This window comes from Ceratosolen solmsi, unplaced genomic scaffold, assembly GCF_000503995.2.
Source record: "Ceratosolen solmsi marchali unplaced genomic scaffold, CerSol_1.0 scaffold10, whole genome shotgun sequence".
Taxonomy (NCBI): Eukaryota; Metazoa; Arthropoda; class Insecta; order Hymenoptera; family Agaonidae; genus Ceratosolen; species Ceratosolen solmsi.
Window position 1 is genome coordinate 26246036 of NW_011948412.1, and position 20685 is coordinate 26266720.

General features: G+C 22.9%; 1 protein-coding gene across 1 annotated transcript in view; it reads left to right on the top strand.

Moving 5' to 3' along the window:
* The first annotated feature begins 575 nt into the window (after positions 1–575).
* The window catches only part of wake (ankyrin repeat and fibronectin type III domain containing protein wide awake), an 84591-nt gene continuing 64481 nt past the window's right edge, over positions 576–20685 (top strand). The window contains exons 1-3 of the mRNA XM_011501123.1: positions 576–638; positions 5920–6056; positions 17607–17761. Coding sequence (XP_011499425.1) covers positions 5944–6056; positions 17607–17761 — 268 coding nt within the window. The 5' untranslated portion in view covers positions 576–638; positions 5920–5943. The remainder of the gene's footprint in view (positions 639–5919; positions 6057–17606; positions 17762–20685) is intronic.

Genomic DNA, 20685 nt, shown 5'->3' on the forward strand with positions numbered 1-20685 from the left:
GATAATTTTTATCAGGTTCTGCCAGACACTTTTTTTAATTTTAAATTTAATACAATACGTATTGTTCGATAGCCTTATGAATAGCATAAAGGGTAGAATTAAATTTTATTTTATTTTATTGAAAATTGTGAGATTTTTCAAATAGAAATATCATGTATCTATAAATAATATATAAAAAATATTCAATTTTGAATAATTGTATAATGCTAGTTTTTTTTATCTTTTTAAAAGAAAAGAAATTATACATGAATATATAACTAAATTATTATAAATACAGTATTTACTAATAAAAAATATATAAAAAAATATCAACAATTATTCACTCTACATATTATTCGTAATAAAAATAGTTTAAAATTGTTTCCTTCGGAATTTACTTATTTTATAATATTAAAATGAAACTAATATATATGTTTACATTATTATTTACATTATTATTATTGTTGTTATCACATTATTGATTTTAAATTTGATTCGAATGTTTTATTGTGCTTTCTTATAGAGTAAAATGTGAAACCCAAGACTTCGACATAACATCAATAAAATATGCTTGATATCCTGAGGATTAAAACGTACTATTTTTAGAAAGTACATTCGTCAATGCGCGTGCACCATTGGTTCTGCTTACACAATTCAAGGTTGGTTGAAATTTTTTAAATCCATTTTCAATTTTGTAATGAATTAATTTATTTCACAATATACTTTTAAAATGTTTATTCAATATCGTGAAAAATTTATTTAGTCACGTTATACTTTAGGAGCTCCTGCTTATATATTTAATCAAATTAAATATTATACATATTTTTTTACATGTTTATATTAATAAATTCCAGACACATATAACTATATTTTTACAGATTTTAGCAAATAAATAAAATTTGTTTGATTATAAATTCTACAAGAATATATTATTACATTTTTAGTTGGCATTCATACGACAGTGTAATGAATTGAAATATTAAAGACGAAAATAGTAGAAGTAATGCAATACCATATAAATCACTAGACTCGGCAAACTATTCGAATACTATAGATAATTTGTTTTACCTTATTATGAATTTTATTTCTATTTCTATTGTCAAGTGTAATATTTCAAATTTAAAGTGTTGACTAATATTACTAATAAGATAACAATTTGATGATAAAACTATTGATAGAAGACATTAATTTTTAGAAAGGCATAACAATTATGTCTGTTTAAATATGAATTTTTAATTTACGTAAATCACCTGCTTCAAAATGAAAAGATGTATAGATGAAGAACTTAATCGGATTTCTGTATAGGTAAGCTATTGCCCGATTGATCTTTATGCCATAACAGAAAATTTTAAGCCTGTGATCAAGGGGTTTTCACAATCGACTATTGTAACTATATAAGCTTCTATAGCTGGGTTATTTGAAATGCAGGTATGCAGAAATTGCTTTTAAACTTCTTTTAATTGAAAAATTGATGAGAATGATTTATAACATCTTGTGTTTTTTAATTTAAACTTATTCGTACTCATACAAAATAATGTTCTCCCAATTAACTTTTTTGAATGTTGCCGCACCAACACTTTTATACTACTATTCTTAAAAGAGCGCAACTACTGCTTCCAGATTTGCAGAATATTCGCAATATTTAAATTAAAATTACTATGAAATAACAAGTAACCGGTTATCTAAATTTTTTTATGTTTGATTGATAATAAAATTTGATATAATCATTGAATAAGTTGACTAAACAAAAACATTTCTTAATTATGGCGTAAACAGTAGGAAAGTTTGATTAATAGATATAAAAATGCGTTATTTCGAGATAGCTTTGAACAGATCGTTGCGATTTCATTCTCGTAATTATTCAATTTAAAAAAAAAGAAAATTTTTAAATAACTATTATTCTATTTGTCTTCATTATGGAATAAAATTTTATTAAATTATCTCTTATTAATTCAAAATGATGCTCTACTTATTCACTCGATAAAGCAATTTTAATTGTATTTTATATTATCTCGGATATCTTGAATTTTTTTAATAGGTAATGAAATCAAAATTTGAGTTGTATTAAATAAAGTAAAAATTTAATAATTGTAAAGAAAATTAATGAAACGTGCCAAAGCCGAAATATACGAGCTTAGTAATATAAATTTTATAAAATACATACCATTCATCATAAAAACTACTATTTGGACTTCTTTTATCAATGTAATGTTATAATTTATTGCGATAAATTCTTACATCAGTTTAATTGTCTAAAAATAAATATTAATTTAAAACATATCCATGTAATTTAAAGTATCTTCTTAAAATTTATAATCTATATTTATTTTGATTCTAAAGTAGAATAGTATCATTTTCATATTGGTTACGTAACACATGTGACAGATTATATGATGAATCTAATACATTGCGACTGATGCACATTCCATTTTATTTTCGAATGATTCTTTCTTGCAAACAGACATTTTCTTAGTTTAATGTTAAAATGTAGTAATTGTTCAAAGTCAAGAAATATATTACAGCATAAATAATAAAATTTAATAAATGTTTATTGTTTAAACATATCTTGATATTTATTCAACTATTTTTACAATAAATTGATAATTTTCGTTATTATAAAAAAAAAAACAATAAAAACTAGAAAATCATGAAAAAATGTACAATGATTCGTAAATACTTTGTATATGCATACCTATCTCTTGTCACAAAAACTTTCGATAAGTATTTAATAATATATTTATTACGAAACCCTATTATCACAAAAGTTAAAAAATAATTTAATTTTCTAATAAATTTATAATAGATGTAACTTTCTACAGATAAACAACCTGTATTTTAGTGAAAAATTTTAAATCCTTGCGAAACTGTATGATAAAAAAATTTGAGTTTTATATATATATATATATATATATACTATGAACGATATAATGAATTCAATGGATGGTCATTGTTTTGAGAAAGAAACCAAGCAAACAATGACGATTTTTTAATAAGTTGGCTGCTATGAAGAATAAAACCGAGCGATTCAGAAAATGCAGTAGAATTTTAGGATACGTACAATAGATAAGAGTTTGACTTTCAAGGTTAGATCATTAAGCTTTGTCTCAATTTTCACGGTATACATCACGCAATTCACCCTATACAAAAATTCATAGGACGATCGACTTCACCCTTGTATTGCTTGCCTTCCGCCCTGATTCCTCGGTCCCCTTGTCACCCATTATTCAACTGAATTAGGATCATTTGCGCACATCAGCGCTCGCCGCGCACAATGAATTATTTTTACAACAAAAGAGCTGGCCTTTTAGCAAGCTACTCGTCCGCAAACACTTGATAAATGTGTCGTCAGATTAGCTTCCACCAACATGGAACAATACCGCTGGCTATTGCAGTGGATTTTATTTAAATATCAACTTTAATTCGTGAGATGTATGACTGTAAAATTGATTCCTCCGGATCCCTAACGTAGATACTTGCTTAAATTTCTCCACTTTGATTTTACACTCGCACGATCATACAAATTAGATGTACGCGAAATTAAAATCGTTTCATTTATTGATCAGTTTTTTTATATTTGAAGTAAATTGTTGTGTTTGATCTACGATTATATGCAGTTTATAAAAACACGAATTTATCTTATTAGCCTGTCAAAAGTGCTTAAAATCTGGAACTCCAAGAAATCTGAAAAGAGATGGATTATGAATTATGCAAATTATTCATATGAAGCTTGCTTCTAGAAATTATTTCTATAAATACGAGAGTTTTCAGATCAGCAAAACTGTTTTGATTTTAAAAGTTTTTTCTGTTTACTCGTTTAAAATATATCCCACAATTTAAATAAATCGTGTTAAACAGTTTTAATAATTCAAATTAATTTATCTTCTTACATTTAACAAAGAATGATATAAAAATGAACTCAAGTATTGGTAATTATTATAGGGTACTATAAAAACTAACTGTATATTAAAAATTATGTTATTCGTTTATAAAAAAAAAAAAAAAAAACAAAGTTAAATTTATATAAATAAATAATCTGTAATTTTCAAAAGTTTAGAATTGATTGTTTCTTTTTTTTTGTTATAAAAATAACAAAATATTTATATTGTTCAATATTATCATAAAGTTTTTAATAAATACTTTTAAATATTTGTCAAGTATATCTGTTTCTGAACGAATTTTATTCACAAAATTCAGAGATATTTAAGGCTATAATGCAATAATGAGAACTATAATTACCATTCCGTGGATAAAAACCGGCTTAATTAACTTTCATGCGATTTATTTATTTATTTATTTTCTCTTTACTTTCTTATTCAACAATTATGCAGATTGTAATATCTTTTGAAATTTGAATAAAACGTACTTTAGGTTTTAAAACAGGAGCTTAGAATAATTATTTATGTAAAATTCTTTTTGTTGCTGATTATTTAAAAATGATAAAAAAGCAATAATATTTTTAACAGAAATAATATATAAATAAAATGGATTTTTATTATTTTTTTTTAAAAGAAATTTTTTAACAAAATTCTCTCGTTCTTTTATTACGCAAAGGTATGTTACTTTTGTCAACGTGATCTCGATGAAAAGTAAAAAAAAATTTAATGTATTTAAGAAATACTGCTTATAAAATTGTACGATATCAATTTTTATATTAAAAGACATGATATAATTTCAAGAAGCCAAGTTTCAACGTATAAACAGATATTTTTACTACATTTACAATTAATAAGTAATTATGTTAGAAATTTTCCATTTTTACAGCTCACTTTTCTTTCAAACAAATTTCATTTAAATTCATCTTTGACTTTTTATTCAATCCATTAATTTATTTAATGGTAATTTTAATGGTAACGGGTTAAGCTGCCTTATAAAATATTTTATTTGATATTTAATAAAGAACGTTAAGCTTCTGAATGAAACTTATAAAACTTATTAATTCAATGAAAAATAGATTTTACCGAGTAAATGAATCTTGATAAATTTAAATCGATACAATGATTGCTTTTGAGTTATGTGAAGAATGAAAATAAATAAAAAAAATATTATCCACGCAAAGAGTATGATAGGCTAGTGTCATTTTTTATTATGTGTCCTGTGAAAATTAATAAAATTAGTAATATCATACTAAGCCATCATTAATATCCATTTATCTATTTTAACGGTAAATTTTTAACTGAACATCTCTAAAATATCTAAAATTATTACTTTGTATGCTTAACTTATAAATAATAGATTTTATTATTTTAGTATCATTTACAATACTGATCGTGTTACCTAACTTATCCTTTTAAACAACAAAACATTTATTTCATTGTTCCATCTTAATTTAAGGTTCTATTTTTTAAAACGCATCTTTCAAAAATTGCAGTTTACAAAAAGAGTATTGATCGAGGTATATAGTTAATAATAAAACTTATTTTCAAAATTGAGAAAATGAATGTAAGTCATTATACACGCTGCCAATTTAATCGATAATATTGCTAATCATTATCAAATTTGTAACTACATATTAAAAATCAGTCTTCGCAAAGATGTAATGTAATTCCATTGTATTTAGTAACGATATTGCAACAACTCAATATAGCTTCAATAATGGAAAAACAATATTTGTAATTTACACATTTTTCCATGGAAAGTAAAATAATTACTTAAGCATAATTCTGAAAGATAAGGTAAAATAACGAATGGCGAAGAATTACAAAAAAATGAACATGAGAACTTACTTGATAGAGCAGTTTAAGTGCTGGAGGCGGTGTACATCCATATTTACGCAGACGGCTCGTAATTAAATTAAAAATTTTATACCCCATTGCAGGTCGAGTGTAAATGTAACGTAGTCCCCAAGTGCGCCTGTTAAGTATCGATTAATTCTTAGGGAATAAGTCAAGTAATGAGATGTACAATGGCAGTTCATTAACGTGAATATCCATGTTTGCGAAGGTGTCGAGGCGAATAGGTGGCAAGATGTCGAGCGGCGATAAGGGCAGTCCGAGCCTCACGATCGATCGGGCCGCTTTCCTACTTCTCCGAGTGAAGAAGGCCTTCAAGAAGAAGAAACAACAGCGCAAGGAGAAAAAGTAAGTTCTTGTAACTTTTTCCCTTTCTTTTTCATTCCAATTATCACCTTCACATCAAATGGAATTCAATTTTGCCGACTTCCGTAATGTCTGGCGCTACAACATATCTTTCCATCTCGTACATTTATGGGTTCGATGATTTGATTATACGCTGCAATATTTTTTGTGAGCGTCCAATTATTTTGACGCGACGCGTTATGAAAAGAACCGTTGCCGACAAAGAATGAGCTGACTAATCCGGAAAAGGTAGGACTGTGATTCTTTTTTTGTGTAAAATTTCTGCTTTATTGTACGCGGGAATTTGTATTTATTATCGAGCGAGAATAAAACATTTACTAGATTTTAATTTTATATAGTCTTGCGTAAAAATTGTATTAACAGTGGGTATGTATTTTTTTGTATTTATAAGTGCTTTATCAATTTAGACTTATCGAGGAAGATATAGCTTATAATTTTGCTTTTAATGGCAAACTTGCATAACAAATTCATTACAAATTTATATATGATAGATATAGTAAAACTATCAGTAATAAAAAGAATATTTTAGGGATCTTTTACAATACTTTATATATATATATATATATATATTGTATAATAAGATGTATAGGCAAGAAGAAATTAACATAATGAATAGTTTTCAAGCAACACAAATAAATCTGTACTACTTTTTGAATTTATAAGCTAATAATGCAATTATATACCAAAATATATCGATGTTGCTGTGCGTTTGGATAAACAAATATATGTTTACAGCAACTTTTGTAGAACTTCTTCCCTAATGTGTACACATCGATATATTTTTGTCTATGATTACATTATTAAATTATTCAATTATTGGCTTACAAATTAAAGAAGTAACAGAAATTTATTCAATTTCTTTGAATATTATTGATTATATTAATTTTCCCATACTATACATATATAAAAATAATGAATGTACTTAAATATGTATACATGCATTGTGTACATTAAAAGTTTGCATATATTTATTGTTTTAATAGCGACGAAACATATAATTAAATTAGATTTATCTGTAATTTACTAAAGTCAATCCGTGCCAATGATTTGGATATCAATGTATGCTTTATATATAGTAAATTTGTATTTTCTCATTCACCTAATCGTTATATTTTAATCTTCAAAAGCAAATAAAAACTGAATGCTAATAAAGAATAAAAATAATTTTATGAGAATAATCAATTTTCTTCGAACGTCACTTTTGAAATATTTGGGTAGTTTTTAGTAATCTACGCATTAATTATAGAAATCCAGCAATTTAAAAATTCGGTCACGGCCAAACTTATTTAAAAAGAATATAAGATTGATCACGAAATAAGCTAGAATTATCGAGATTTACACTTCACTCATAAAATTCATTTTCAGTACTGATCAATTTGACATTTTCATATATCATTAACATAGTATCGTCATATACATCTATATATTACTATAAAAAAGGTAATTTGGAAGATTGAACTTCACTCAATTCAAAAATAAAGTGAGATACCATATAGAAAGTTAAGATTGCAAACTTTTCACTTCCTCTCCCGTTTTTGTCTATAGTAAGCAATCTTATGTCTGCTTTCTCCTTCTACCCAACCTTCGATTTTTTAAACTATAACAATTCATAGGTGTGTATTATTTCTGTCAAGATGCCAATTAAATCAGAATTCGACCTTGGTATAAGTGTCATAATTGTAGTAATTAAATAATAATGCGTTATAACTGAATGAAGTTCTTTTTATAAGTTTTCGAAATTTAAATGTAATTATCCATTTATGCATAACTTAATTAATATCAATTTCAAAATTTTCTAAATTCTTCTTGCGTTTTTAATTTCTTACATAGATTTAAAATACACACACACACATATACCTATAGTTATAAAACTACTTAAAGTTCAAATACCAAACTTTTCTCAAAAAGTACGTTTATTTATCTTGAAATATATTTGCCTAAACGTTAATGCATCTTTCTGTTAATTATAAATAACAAACTTAAATTTATAAATTTATATTCTAGTTTTTTATAATAGTATCACCTTTATCGAACATTAACAATAGACAAAAAAGATAAAAGTACTTCCGATAGGCTGCACTTTCTTATTGATAAATTTAAGCATAACAGTCTATCATCTATTATTTTCCCTATTCATTAATCACATACTCATGTCTTCAGCCCCTTGAGACATATGATTTATACCAATAATATCTATATTTATTTTCCATACCTCCCCTTCGCACTTCATTACGATTCTACCAATTCAAAGAACAATCCTACACCAATATCTCGATGAATTTTACAAAATATAACTGAATCTATATTTTGCAATAACGAAAAATTTTACTGAAATGATCTCTCCTAATTAACTTATAGGTTACTAATTAACCTAAGAGAAATTTTGAATTGTTTATTTTTTCAGTCGAAGGTCTCTCGCAATGTACTTGTTATGCATGTAATTGCACAATTTACATTTATACTAGTTTTGGCGAAATATGCAAAGAATGTTGTCAAACTTATTAGCGGTACTTCTACTTTGCTGCCAAAATGAATAACATATTAATATAGCTTACGATAAAAGTTTATTTCAAAACAGCGATAACTTTCTTTTATTTCGCAAACACATTTTTTCCATTTTACATTTAATATAAAATTATTGATCTTTGTTATAGTTCACTTATTTACTAAATAAATTGTTTTGATTCATAATACACATACATTTGACTGGATTAATGATCCATTATTTTAAATTCAGTAACTCCAATCTAAATCGGTTTTTTTTTCAGAATGATTTATATAATAATATACATAATATTATACATATATATATATGTATGTATATATATATATATATATATATATATATATATAATTGTTAAACTTCTTGGAATATAAACAAAATTTATATAAAACAGAATGAACTATATTATATATTGTCAAATCCAAGTTTTCAAAAAAATCTTTCATTACAAATCATTTAGAAATAAATATGGGTTGACAGTTTTATGTAAATTACTTACATAATAATACTAGATTATATAATACATAATTTTTACAACTATTTGGATGTTTCTTTAAAAAAAAATTATGTTTCATATAAAAATTATCCCCAAAATAAACATATTTGTGAAAGAATAATTTTTTAGTGTTGGTTGATAGAAATTGTTTGTTAAAAATAATATTCTAGTGATATTACTACTTTTTGTTAACAAGATATGACACCATAAACTCTTATTTCTTTTCAAAAATGAGACCTTGAAAGAACAATCATTTTTGACAACTAATAACGTTAAACAAAAATCAATAAATCATTTGAATAATTTCAACATAAAAGTATATTCTGTTAATGCTTGTAAGACAAAAATATTTATGAAAGTATGTGTTACTTAACTAATATTATATTCAAAAGAAAATATGAATATATTTTTAAAATAATATTATATAATTTAATAAATATTAGAAAATTACATAAATTGTCTCGAAAATAAGTAACAATTGATAAATTAATTTGAATAAATGAATAAAGTTGAATTAATTTAAAAATGAGTCAATTAAATATGTAGATATAATTTTCATTTTGGTACATAGTATTATTGACAACCGACTATATAATTTTATAATATGCTCACATCCTTAAATACTTACATATACTTACACCTGCGCATATATCTATTAATTAACTCGCTTGTATAAAGCATCGTGTAATCATATAATTGCAATTGTAAAATAATGTTGATTGAAAAATTATTGTTCTTTTGGATAAAAAAACATGGAAAAAGATAACATACGCGTTTTATAACATTTGGTTATTAATAACCTATAGAATCAAGAATATTATTTAGAGGATGTGAAATTTTTTATTCAAATAATCATTTAAATCCTTTGTAAAAACCAAGTAAAATAATATTCTGACATATTGGGATTTCGTAATAATAAAAAGGTTTGATAATTAATTTGATTGAATGAATTTTTGATTGATTATTCTAATTTTTATACCGATAGCAGTATGAAAATTTCCTTTTGAACTAAAAGTTTATTACTATTCAGATTGCAGTGCACATTTCAATGTTTTCTCTTTTAAAGCAATTATAGGTTAGAAAATATTTTCAGCAATTTTAATTGCCTATATATATCCTAACTTTACGATATTTCACCTTTATATCTATTTATAATTAGAATGTTATTATGTGTCAACATTCTTCGTCTAAATTTCAGTATTATTTTTCAAAATTTGTGACTGCCCTTATCGTACAATGGTTCGATTAATCTTTTTACATAAGATCACTTGATGATTATTTTATTAAACTGAGAAGATGGAGTAATACTGCCATAGGTGGCATTTATAATTGCATTTTCTTTACATCGTCTGTTAAATCTGTAAAGAAATGCGATTTTTGAAAATGGCCAAATTTACAATTATCCTCTTTTTACGAAAATCGTAACTACTAAATACTCATATAAATGAGCTTCTTATTTCAGGCTATCATAATGCTATTGTATTCTATTCTAACTCTTTTTAGAGAAAGGAAAATTACTTAAATACAGGGATTTAGCACTTGTAACTCGGTACTTTATACGTTTAAAATCCTTTCGAAAAACATAATATCAATAGTGGCTATTTGAAGTATTAATAAACGTTGCTGAGCAGACAGTAAGATTTACTGAAATATGATTTTATTTGTTTATATTAATTCAAATACATATTTTGAAGACAAAACATATATAATACGGAACAAAATGTGAAATCCTTAAACAACAAATCTGATAGGACATAACAAATGCAAAAAATGGCAAAATCAATTACAGAAAGAATAAAAAAAATTAACATCTCTGTCTTTATCCCTTACCATTCTCAACTTTTTTTTCGATATTCATACACAACTTCATTGTATACTCAAGCGAATTAATTTAAGAGGAAATTACAAATATTTTACTATTTAACTTTTTCGGATTAAATAAATAATCTATGTAAATTAAAAAATATTTTTTAATAACAAATACTTTCAAAATTGTTTAACTCTATTAATAATAGGGACAAATAATAAAAAAAATCATAGTATCAAATAGTTTCAAATTCTATTCAAAACCAATTCACCTGCTGTAAAATGTAGTTTGAAATGAATCTACAGATATCCAATTTATAAAATAAATATGACTTTTTATAAACGACATTAGAAATTATAAACAACTTGGTTTATACATTATAAAGAACTTAGTTTTTGAACTGAAGAAATTTACTCATATTTAGTATTTTATATTATCAAGCTAAAAGTATGCTAACATACATTAAACTACTTGGAATTTTCATTTTTCAAAATAATATTTTCTTATAAATCTTCTTCAATATAGAGAAATATAGTATAATGTATGAAAACGGTACAAAATTAAGTTTAACACTGTTAATCGACAAGTTTTTACAAAAAATTGTGAAAATATCGTAAAAGTTTTTTTGTTGTTTTGTAAATGAAAATCATAAGAAAATTTTATTTCAATTACTTCACATGTAAGTAAAATTAAATAAATTGAGTATATCGACTTGAAGATACATAATTATTGATATAATTTTTTCATCCTTTAAAAGTATTGATAAAATAATGAATTTAAAGAAATTATGTGATTCATAAAATTAATGATTTTTTGGATATTCGCAATACATAGCTTATTCGCAAAGAATCAATTTTTAAATTTGCAATAATTAAAAAATTTCATATTTCATAACTATTTTATTGCGCTCTATTATATCATCAAATAAAAATATTATTTTCAAATTTTGAACGAGTACAATATTTGAAATAAAAATAAAGTATTGGAATGCTATAATTAGAATTATTATTTTCTCTTGCAAAGTAAATACATAAAATTAGTATTTTTTTATATTTTATTATTCATTTAATTATCATCATAAAATGGAAAAATGGAACTTTATTTCTATTGGTTTATTTGCTTATTTGGATTGTTAAATAAATTACTTAAATTGGATTATTTACTTATTTATAGTCAAAATTTCTAATTTGTACATTTCAGAAACTAAAATTGTAGAATTAGAAATTTTTTACAATTGAAATAACATTGACTAATATTATTAATAATTTTTTCCTTCCGTAATATGAGTGATGGACAAGAACTAGTCTCTAATTGAATAAAAGAGACAGTTAAGAACTAATTACACCATAATCGGCACGTTGTAAATAATTTGATTATATTTTAGTTTAAAATGTAAATAATTCTTTATAAATAGCTAAGAAATAAAAAAAATATCTGCAATTTAATGCATTAAACTTATGAATATAATCTGCAAGACATAAAACTTAACTGCAAATAAACTTTCTTATTTTCATTAAAATATTACGACTATTAATATATGTATTATGATTCCTCAAATTTTCAACCATAAAGCATATCATTTGCTTATCAAATTTCATGCAATATTTTTGTAAAGTTTCCTAGTATATTTCCGTCAAATATACATTTTTATAAACTCTTATAACAATATCAATAATATAAATTTTTTCATTAAATGTGAAAAGAACAGAAATCAAACAGGTAAAATAGTTTTTTTTCAAAATCGAAATTACATGTACAATTGATATATGAAAATGTAGCAATTATATCAACATGTATATCTTTATGTATATTCTATTTCTGATTGCGGATTAAATATAATTTTTTATTAATAAGTGCATTTTTATTTCATGTTATATATTTTAAATTTAGTTGAATATTATTAAATAAAAATATTACATAAATCTAAAAATAAAAATGATGTACTAATTATATAAATAATGTGATAATGTATTACTTTTAAATTTAATAATGCATCTATAATATAATGATATATTATGTTTAACTTATAATAAATTCAAATTTAATAAAAATATATGGTTTATCTATTAAATCATCTGCATTTTCATGTAAAATATTTTTAATCATTTATTACCTTAATATACTATATATAAAAAAGTTAGATTTTGATTTTGTTAGAAATTTCTTCAAAGTGGAATAAGATAAACTATTTTTATTTTAATTTTAATATTAAATTTGTATTTGAGACAAAACAAATTGATTAATAAATTATATATATGTACGAAATGAAACATATTAGAAATTTTTTTAAAAAAATTTGTTTAATCGGAAATGTTTCGGGAAATATAGTTTATATTCTATAAATGTTACTGTTTTATTGATAAATTATATACAAATTTTAGTATAGTAAACATTTGGAAAAACTTTAAGAAAATTAAGGATGTATTTATTTTTAAATAAATATAATACAATGAAATTTATAAATATCTTTCTAATTTCAGTTAGTATAATTATATAAATTTATAAATATCTTTCTAATTTCAGTTAGTATAATTATATAAATTTATAAATATCTTTCTAATTTCAGTTAGTATAATTATATAAATTTATAAATATCTTTCTAATTGCAGTTAGTATAATTATATAAATCAACGTTTCAAAGTAAAGAATACAATTATTTTCTATGCATTAAATTATTATTAATAATTTACTTGTGTAAGCGAATTCATTAACTCATGTTGCATTTTTGCTAATTGACCTTAGTTTGAAAAATTTCAGATCAAAGTTCATAATACCTTTACTTTCACCGGGTCACTATGAAAATGTATATAATTTTAAGTGCGAAATTTATTTTAAAAAGATGTGTCTTTGTTTTAAAAATAGTTAAAAGGAAAATAATAAGTTTCCCCAGAGTCATTATACTATACAATACCTAATTAATTAAATGTGAAAAACAGAGTTAATATTATTTTGATTGTTATCATAGTACTATTTGTATTACAAGATTTAATCGACAAAAAAATTTAATATTTTCAAAATATCATATGATATTACTTTTTAATTTTTTTTAATTTGATCTCTTCGTCTCTCTCTCTCTCTCTCTCTCTCTCATGAAATAACAAATGTTTTTACAAAAATTAGATGATAATTACCATTTCTCATTTACTCCAAAATATAAATGTACATATATTTTTCAGGTTTAATTTGAATTTTTTTTAATATAAAATGATACAATTATTAAATTAATTTTATAGAAATAATTGCTTTTAAATGTTTAATAACCTTTAAATTATATTTTCGAAATATTATGGTCACCATGAAGAATATATAAACAAGTATTAATATATTGGAATTTATTAGTTTAGAAATATTGTATATAATATATTATCATCGACAACATGTAAATAAGTGTGAATGCAAACAAATTTACCTCTTTAATACTGTGTTAAGTATTGTTTTTTTTTAATTTCTTCTTCAATATTTAATTAAATCACATTTAATTAAAGGGTGCTTAAATGAAATTCTAATATCTAATTTGAATATTCAACAAAAATAAGGTAAAACTATACTGTATAAATGTAGAATTATATTTCGAATAATAAATTTTAATTTTTCATATTTGCATTGATTTTTTGGATTATATTGCTTAATTTGAATCATTCTTTTCTACAAGCAAGCCTTTTAAATTTCCATGTGCATTAAATTTATTCTTTAAAAGTAATATTAATTGTACTTTTATAGCAAGCAGTCAACGGTAACAATAACACAGTCTTTTCAAACATAGTTTGATTTGTAATAACAAGATATAAATTCTAGTATTCCAGCACAGTATACAATTATTTACTACTAAAATGTATTCTATGTAGTACAGAATTAACTCTGAAATTACTTTCGTATTATTATGGAATATTATCACTCTGTAGGTTTGCACATACCAGAGTAATTTCACGATTACATAGATTTATTTACTATTACAATTATGTTGTTAAATATTTGATTTAAATCATTTCAACTCCTGATTGATGAAAACAACAAAATAACTAAAAAGTTGAAATTTTTTATCCAAATAATTTTTAAAATAATGTCTGAATATCATACGTTTTTCTATTTGAAGATTTTACTTGGTTATATTCAAATCTGATAATAATATTAATAAAAAATCCTGATAAAATATATTAATTCTTAATACGTACGTTCTTTACCTTTTTTCATTTTAATATTTATAAACTTCATTATGTAATTACTAGAATAAACTGTAAGTATTATGAACTTTATTTATTTCAATATGTCACTTATTACATTAAATCCTTGATAATTTTTTATATGCATAAATATTCCCTTTTCTTTTAACTTGTTAGATTATATAACTTAATTATTTATTATGCTAACGCTAACAATGTTTGAATTATTATTATAATGTAATGAAAAATTGTGACTTCATTAGGTTGATCTACGCATTTATTGTAAACACGGCGTTTACATGTTATAACTACTTTACGATTTTTTTTAATTTCGTGTAAGGTCCCTATGACCGGTAAAAAAAAACTAGGTCAGATAAGAATTAATAATAAATTGAACTATGTAGATAGTAAAATATTAATTCATATAGACATTTAAATCAATTATATAATCATTAATGTATTATATTACAAATTTATAAAACTACATTTCGAGAATATCTGCTTATCCAACGCATATTTTATGAATCTTAGTCTCTCTTTTTAAAGTTCACTTTCATGTTCCTATCAACATACTAAACAAAATAAAAGCTATAAAAAAAATATCCGATGAGAAAATTGTTCAAGAAAAATTCACCAGTTTCTCTTTATCCTTTTTCTATAAAAAGTAATATATTCTGTGTCCATTTATTTCTACAACCTAGTAGTCCATTTTTTGTATGATGTAAATGTTACTAATAATAAATATTTTACATATAAAGTTTTTGACACTAGCCATAGTTTATTCGATTATTCTATGGATATGATTATCTTTTTCATTGTACATAGTATTTATTTGAAAAGCATAAGTTTTATATTTACAATTTATTTATTTGAAATGCTTTCCTTACTACAATTTTATCGATATATATCTATCTTGATTTTAATATGAGCATCTTTTTTTCCAAAATAACTTTTTTTTTTAATAATAGCTTCTATATTTTATAGCATCATATTACACTATCTTTAACTATTTATTTGTTAACTTGTTTTTATTTGTTCCACTAATATTGGCCAATGAACGTTGATCACACTTCTAAACTGTATTATCTTTATGAATTTAGAAATATTTTTTCTTTTATCATTAAATAGTAGACAGCACGTAATTTTTTTTCGTTTGTTATCCGAAATCCAATATTTTCTACATCTTTTATGGTATTAAAATAGAACATATAGGTAATATAATGACTTAAACAAACTAGTAATTACTCAGATCAATCAGATTTCAAATAGCCCAATTTTTTTCTTATTAATTTTTTTGTAATTCTCTTTAAACGAATACATGGAATATATCTCAATATAATTTCGATAATAAATAGTATAATCAATATATGAAAGATATAATTATGTACTGTATACTTTAAACTATTATGATGTAGTTTATATCTATATTTTTATATATCTCATTCACAATTGACTTTCACTTTTAAATTTGATCATCAAATTAAAAGAAATGATATGTAATAGAAATTTAATGTAATATATAATTATTAAAGAAATTGTGCTTTAAGTTAAACTAATTAGTTATTAAAGATACTTATTTTTCAATATTATAAAATATAAATCTATTTTTCTAATATATCTTAATATAAAATTAAAAAGAAAATATTGCAATAATAAATAATTTCTAATTCTCGATCTATTATTTGATTAAAAAATTTATCTAATTTGTAGAGTTTGAAAATCGTTTTTGGAAATTTTTTTTTAAACAAACTCAATAATACAACTATAGTTTTTAAATATTTAAAACTTCTTAAGCAGATATTTGAGGAGTATACATTAAGTTTTAATAATCAATAAAAAATCAAATGACGAAGTTATTTGACGTCACCTGAAATCATAAATTATTCGAAAAGACTGTTCTTGTAATTTAAATTAGAAATAAAGAATAAAGATATTTTTAACTATTCTTAAGGAAATTAGAAATATGTCTATATTGTAATTATTAGTTATAACAAAGGAACATTTAATTTTGGTCGCATAATTAAAATTTAATTATAGTCTAACTTATTAATAAAGCATTTCTTTTTATTTTCTACAATAGTAAATTGTCAAAAAAAAAAAAAATCAAATAAGTAGGAGTTCATCAATCCATCGAAATTAAACATAAAATAATGAATTTTTCTTTTCTGTTAAAAATAGCATACTGTTTGAATTATCATTAATATAAATAAATAATAATTTAAGTATATGATATATGAGCTTTTTAACAATATTGTCAAAATAAATTTTTTTTCTTCATAATTATTATGTGAATATGTGTTCTATAATTAAAAATACTAAATTATGTTGTAATCGTACAAATTACAATTTTTAACAATATTTGAGAATTAGAATACCGTAGGACTTTCATAAATATTTAGCTCATCAATAAGATAAATTCATAATACCAGAAATGATTATCGCGCAGGTACAACATTCATTTTCCATTTCCATAAATAAATATTTCAAAAATATTCATACACTAAATTTCCTTGCTCTTGTTCTAGTTAGATCCTCAATTTAATTTCGCTTTGAAAAATTGTTCTAGCACGCCAGCTGTAGAATGCAACAAGCAGGATAGCAAAGGACCGTCGCGTGGTCCTACCGGAAGGCCAGCGCCGCTTCTGCGCTCCAGGACTTTGCCAGCCATCGTCGCACCCGGTCTCAGTATTTTGCAGGCGCAAATCGACTCCCAATTCCCAAGTAAGTTGTTTGGATTTTAAGGCCTCAATTAATTATCGGTAGACGTACATTTTGTATTAACCTATTAATCGATTTGTAAGTCGTGATAATGTTTATCGACACCGTTTCCAATAAACAAATAGGAATTTCATTTTTATATAAATATTAATTGCTTACGTAAATAAGGACGCGCTGCTTTAACAACAGAGAACATTATGACTATCAAATAAAAGTGCAAAGAAGAATAAAGTATTAAGCTATAGGAAATAAATAACGTTTGTAACAATATATTGGCTTTAGTCCAATCAGCGATTTTGTTCGCAGTAAAGGAATAATTTTATAATTATACTTCTAATAAGATACAATGCCTTATAAGAACAAAATTACATTATACCAGTTGTATTTGTAGCCAAAGCTATATAGATATACGCGATTTGGTTTATTTATTTGTATTGCCATATGTCAATAGCAACTTTTTTTGATGAAGCTTAAATTTCATAATACTCGATTCGTATAGCAATCACCAATGAAAATTTTATTATTACTATAATTTTTAATACTATAAAAATTTCTGAAAATCCAGTATTTAGAGTATTTAAAAATGATTATCCTTTCATTTATTTTACATTATAAAATAATTTATTTCAAATGTATAATTCTATAAATTCATCTATTATGAATTTTTCTTTATAGAAATCTAAAATTACATGCTATTATTTTATCATTATATTTTAATATAGCGTAAGTATTTGTTCTTGAATTATAATTTAATTAAATACCGGATATGTATTAATTATAACACGAGGCATTTTTATTCTCGGTTATGTTTGTAATCTTATTACTGCATCTTGAAGACTTTTACTTCTAGCTTCCATAGAATTGAAATAATATTTACCCATTTAAAATTTTATAAAATTATATTATTTTATCTTATTTATTGTTCGAGACTTGTCTACCGATAATTTAATTCATACGTTTTTGTATTTTTATAATGCGGTTAAAATAAAACCAAATATTATTTTTCACTTATTTAAAGATATTTCAGATCATAATATTTCAAATATACGAAAATAGTTGTATACATAATAGGTGTTATAACAAAAGATGTTTAATTAATTTTTTAAATTCGATTTTCTCAATTATTACGATATAACAAATAACATATAAGAGATTTCTTATGTAATGACATTATCATATTAACAGCTATTTAATTATAATTTTAATTGAATTGAAATCAATTTAAAAACGTAACGGACATAGCTCTTTTTTAGTTTCTGCTTATATTTCAATTTGAAGTATTTCTTATGTCAGAGCGTCATTTACTCTCTAATAAAACCCTATTAGAATAGAATATTTTTAAACCCTATTACCAATACAATATTTTTGAAATAGTTTAGAAATCTACATTCTACAAAATATATAACTAAGTTAAAGATTATATTGAGTAACTTTGTTTCTAACAGTATTGTTAATAAGTTACTTATAGGTTAACAAGGCATGTATTTTGAAATAGAATAAAGCAAGATATACACTTGCATATCATCAAATGACAAATCGTTGATTCTTTTTTCTTGTTTTCACTGTAATAAAAATTGTAACTTTATCTTAGATTTTAACTATTTCTTTTATTCTTACCTATTACAATTAAGATTCATTTGAATTTTTGGAAAAAATAAGTTCAACTAGTTCTTTTAAAAATTTTATGATCTAAGAATTATAGAATCATGGGGAATGAATCATTATTGTTATTAAATTAAAAAAAGAGGAAGACTTTTTCAAAAATTCCATTGAAAATATATTTAACAACATATTTATAAAATCAATTGATGATTAAAAATCTCTTTTATAAAGTATTTTATAAATTAGATATTTTACAGAAGATTAAATTGCTCAATAATCTCAGAAAAAAAGAATGTTTCAACGTTATAATTTATCAAGATGTAAATTTATACAGCGTATGTATAAGTACGCATTCTTAGTTAAAATGAGTTTTGTTTAAAAGCCAATAATAATAACTTAAAAATATGTGAGAAAAATTCTTTTTATTGTCACTATCTATTTTAATCATTGTAATACATTTACTTGCATAAAAAATAAAAATTTATAAGTGAAATATATTCTTTAATTGCCTTTCTTCTTGTATATTGTAAAATTCAAATTTAATAAGAGAATAGCAATAATTTTTTAATTATTCTATTATGAGACTAATTTTATAATAATAATAAATTTTATTAAATTTTCATTTAATTATAAAATAAAGAACTATATTGCTTTTAAAACTTTAAAAGTTTATCACAATTGTATAATAATTTTTAAAATACTCTAAATTTCAAATATGTTACACAAGAAAATAACAACTGTAAACAAATGTAAACTGCAATTTCTATAATATATATATATATATATATATATATATTGTATTGAATATAAGTTTCATTTGTTTAAAGCTATTTTAGTATTGAATAAAAAATTATCTACCCTCGTTTTTACATTTGTATATTTTATGCTTGTTATTACATATTATATAATACTATATACTATCGTATACTTCAACAATCTAAAATAATTGTGATTATTTCAATTGTACCTACATTGCGTCATATATGTTATAAAGCTATGTATTAAATTGATTAAAATATTTCTTAAAGGCATAAGAAATAAATCTATCTAATAATATAATTGCATAAAAATGAAATGTGATTATAGGATTTTTAAAGTATCTAAAAAGTATGTTTGTAGCAACTTAATTTTTTGTTAGCATAAAACTTGTATAGGAAAGCATTAACTACGAACCAATAATGTAGTATGACATAAATAACTTTTATTAACTGGGTTTATATATCTTTATAAAAATATAAAAAAGTATCAAAAAGAAAAAGTAGTGAAATAGCTAATGGAAAAGTTCCAAAACCGGACTAAGTAAATCAAAATTTTATTCTTAAATA